Consider the following 4,033-nt stretch of genomic DNA (forward strand, 5'->3'; position numbering starts at 1 on the left):
GGGACCTGGCTACTCCGCTGGCAGCTTTGGGGAGCTGAGCTGTCAGGTTCTGCCCCTTTTCTGTACCCCAGAAGGCAGGGATTTGGGTGGAGGAGGGGCTGCGTGGCTGCAGCTTTTCCTTTCTCCATGAATGTCACCTTGGGCGGGTTCATGCTCGGTCAGAGCTGTTTGATTACACCATATCCAAGAACGAGGTTCAAGGTGATTTTTGAGGAAGATTTCAACCTTCAGTATCTTAGCTTGAACAAGGGTCTTTAAAAAAAAAACAAATGAACTTGCTGGAGCTGGTTTGGCTCAGGGGATAGAGCGTCGGCCTGTGGACTGAAGGGTCCCAGGTTCGATTCCAGTCAAGGGCACATGCTCGGGTTGTGGGCTCGATTCCCAGTAGGAGGCTTGCAGGAGGCAGCCGATCAATGATTCTCTCTCATCGTTGATGTTTCTATCTCTCCCTCCCTCTCCCTCCTTCTCTGAAATCAATAAAAAAATTTTTACCTTTATTGCAGTGTAATTGCCATGAGATAAACTGCACGTTTAACATGTACAGTTTGGTAAGTTTTGACATACGTACCCACCTATGAAATTACCACCGTCATGAAGATTGTGAAGATACCCATCAACCCCAGAGATTTCCGTGTGCCCCTTTGCGCCTCTCTCCTACGCCGCTGCTCCCCTCTCCCCAAGCACACCGATCTGTTGCTCGCCACCACCGTCTGTCAGGTTGAACTTTTTAGTGTTTTATAGAAATGTGATCCTGCAGTCTGCACTCTGACTTGGTTGGGCTTCCTCCTTCCACTGGGCATTTTCCTTCGAGGTCTGTGATGCATGCAGTCATGTGACCCATGTCTTATAGCCAGCCGCCTCTCATTCCCTTTCCTCCTCGCACGCCGCAAGAATGCCTGCTTGATAGCATCAAGGCATGGCTCCTACTCAGGACTTTTTCCTTAATATAAATGCACCCCTGAGCAGTAGTGGAATTCATTCTGCATCTCTCATACCTGAGACGTCAGGTGGTGAAGGTCAGGAGAGCGGAGAGCCGCCAGGAAGCAGCCCTCATGGTGCCCCTCAAGGGCAAGTTCTCGGCTTCCCTGAGCTGCCTCACTCACTCTGGATTTCAGCAGCAGAACCCGTCAGACTTCTCCTCCGTGAAGGTGGGTGACTTAACAATGGGACCCGGTCGCTTGCTTTGATCCAAATCACGGGCTAGTCCTGACTTCCCAGGGTACAGTGGACAGATTGTGCCTCACTTCCGGAGATTCTGTGAGGTCAGGGATTTTATGAGCTTTGCTCGTAGAACTCTGCTGGGCTTGAGGCCTGAGTCACATCCCGGGCATGTTTGAGCGCTTTGAATGCTGTCCCTTTCATCTTACAGGAGTGGCTTTTTTTTCAGCACCTGGGACGTGTCCTTTTCGGCAGGAGCCCTCCCTGACACAAGTGGGGAAGCGTGGCTCGCTGGGCCTAGCGCAGTCAGGGAGGGGGCAGGGGTGTCTGAACCACCCTGGCTCTGGGAGTCTCACAGTGCATGCTGGCCAGGGTCTGAAAGGGACCAGGGACTGAAAGGGACCAGGGAGCAGAGCATGGCCATTATTGGGGTATTATTTGTGGTTACAGGGTTTGGGATACCCCGGAGCTTTGGAGCAAAGAGCCACAGCCTGGACAGCAGGGGTATCAGAAGTTAGCCAAAGAGTTCTCTCCATCTGAGGTCAAGGAAGAGTAGCAAGTGAAATAAACACCTCGTCTTTGAAGTGACTCAGAATTCTGTAATATTGTCTTGACAGCAGAGCTCCTTTGGTGTGGGGATATCTGCTGCTTCCTCTCCACTCAGCTGTATCTTGGGCTTAGATCAGCGGTTCTCAACCTGTGGGTCGCGAGCGCTCTCTGATGAAGATCCGGGAGATGCTGGAGCTTAGAGAGGCCTTTGGAGAACATTCAGTATCTGAAAAGGGCTCTGGAGTCCAGCCCCCCTCCCTCCTCCCCCCGCGATGCGCGCTCAGGACGTACTTCTGACCGCAGGGCACGCTGACTTCCTAGGGGAGGAGGGACACTGAGTCCAGGCCATTGTGAATCCCTTGGTCTCCAGTTCTCAGCTTTTCCATTTAGACCAGCGGTTCTCAACCTGTGGGTCGCGTGGCGGTCGAAGGACCCTTTCACAGGGGTCGCCTAAGACCATCCTGCATATCAGATATCTATATGACGATTCATCACAGTAGCAACATGACAGTGATGAAGTAGCAACGAAAATAATTTTATGGTTGGGTCACAACATGAGGAACTGTATTTAAAGGGCCAGAAGGTTGAGAACCACTGGCTTAGATGGATAGCTCTGGATAGTAAAGGCCATATTGCAAAAGAGGCCCCCTTGTGTAGGACCTCTCCTGGGGTAGACAGGGGCGGGGGTGTATTTTTAATAGGGGGTGATACTCACTGCTTCTGCACTCCCACATCCAGCAAGACAGTGGGATTGCCCCTTTCAAGAGCACATGTGCTTCTCCTGCGAAGTTGATTTTGTGAGCAGGTCATGTATGAAAAGGATGAGCTATTCAGATAATACCCAGGGGCAAACACCAGGCCATTGCTTCTGGCCTAGAGCAGTACTTCTTACTGTCTGTGGGGAAGAATCATTTTCCTTTTCTCCTTAAAATTCCAATCTGTTACTTTAGGAGACGCAATAAAAAAAAAATTATAAGAAAAGGAAGATGAAAAGATATGCATACCTGGCTTCTTAGGATTCGCTTCAATAGACATACAATTCCTCTCGTTGCTCTAACAGAGTCCGTGTCTGTGCCGATTTCAGCACGGACCAGCTGCAGGCAGTTTGTGGGGAATCCCCCTTGGGGTTCCCACACGTCTGTGTGTATCGGCGCTGATTGAAAGGGGGAAGCCGGGCCTTAAGCCAGACACATGTCGCGGCGGTACCACGTTAGCCAGTGTTACAGAACGAATGGAAAGACCAGAGCAGCTCAGGGTGCCTTTTTATGCAGAGGAGCCCAGCTGGGCAAGATGCCCTCAAGTGCCAGGGACTGTCATGAGAAGTGGGTGCCGAAGAGGCAGCCACCCAAATTTGCTTTTGCACCAGATTCGCACCCGGCTGTTATCTGTCTCCACGTTTCCTAAACTTCCTCGCGGGAAACTCTGGCCGCAGTTCCTCTTGTCGGCCTTCTCTCGCAGTCCCCAGGAGACCGGAGCACGGAACCACGGGGCTCCCCATGGCCAACCCCAGGGATGTCAAGAGGTGCCTTTTCAGGGACTAAAACTTCTCAGTCGCCTCCCAGGTGGGGCTGTCAGGCGGGTGATCTTGGCCAGGACGACACTTGACCTTTAGATGACAACCAAGACCTGGAAATTTGGTTCGTGAATAGATGCCGTTTCTAACACAGATGCCTCTTCACAAGTATTTGCACCTCGAGCCGGGCAGCTGTGGCCAGGAGGTGGCTCAGAGGTACTATTCGAAGTAGTGGCTGCTTTGATGTTTAGTCAGATGGCTTAGGAGTCCTGCTCTCCAGTCCTCCCAAGTCCCCCCAAGTCCCAACCCTGAAGACAGCCTCTCAGCCCACTAGCACTCCCTTCCCACAGCTGTGTGTCCGCGTGTCCTCTGCACCAGCGGTCGCCAACCTTTCGGACCTCACAGACCACCGGCTGGCGACCGCTGCCCTGCACTGTCTCCACGTTCAGGGTTGTGTTTGCCTCGGTCCTCAGTGCAGCTCAGCTCGCTCTTGCCTTGCAGCCGGGCCAGGTGAGCCAGCGGAAGCCGAGAGGAAGCCCATCTCTGCCGGTGCCCCTGCCACTGCCGCCGGGCGCCTCCAGGCTTCCCGACCGCTTTTCCTCCCCGCAGGCTGCACTGGCCCCGCCTGCTCTCTCCCTGGCTGAGACACCGGCAGTCCGGGCTGCACACCAAGGGCCAGAACTTCATGCTGGAGGACTCCACCTTCTGGATCTTCGGGGGCTCCGTGCACTATTTCCGTGTGCCCAAGGCGTACTGGAGGGACCGCTTGCTGAAGATGAAAGCCTGTGGCTTGAACACCCTCACCACGTGAGT

At 53.5% G+C, this 4,033-nt stretch overlaps 1 protein-coding gene across 1 annotated transcript in view; it reads left to right on the forward strand.

The window, feature by feature from the left end:
- GLB1L2 (galactosidase beta 1 like 2) overlaps positions 1 to 4,033 on the forward strand; it is a 27,310-nt gene that overhangs the window by 4,070 nt on the left and 19,207 nt on the right. The window contains exon 3 of the mRNA XM_015571973.1: positions 3,830 to 4,027. Within this exon, the coding sequence (XP_015427459.1) occupies positions 3,830 to 4,027 (198 nt within the window). The remainder of the gene's footprint in view (positions 1 to 3,829; positions 4,028 to 4,033) is intronic.

Source organism: Myotis davidii, unplaced genomic scaffold, assembly GCF_000327345.1.
Source record: "Myotis davidii unplaced genomic scaffold, ASM32734v1 scaffold809, whole genome shotgun sequence".
Lineage (NCBI taxonomy): Eukaryota > Metazoa > Chordata > Mammalia > Chiroptera > Vespertilionidae > Myotis > Myotis davidii.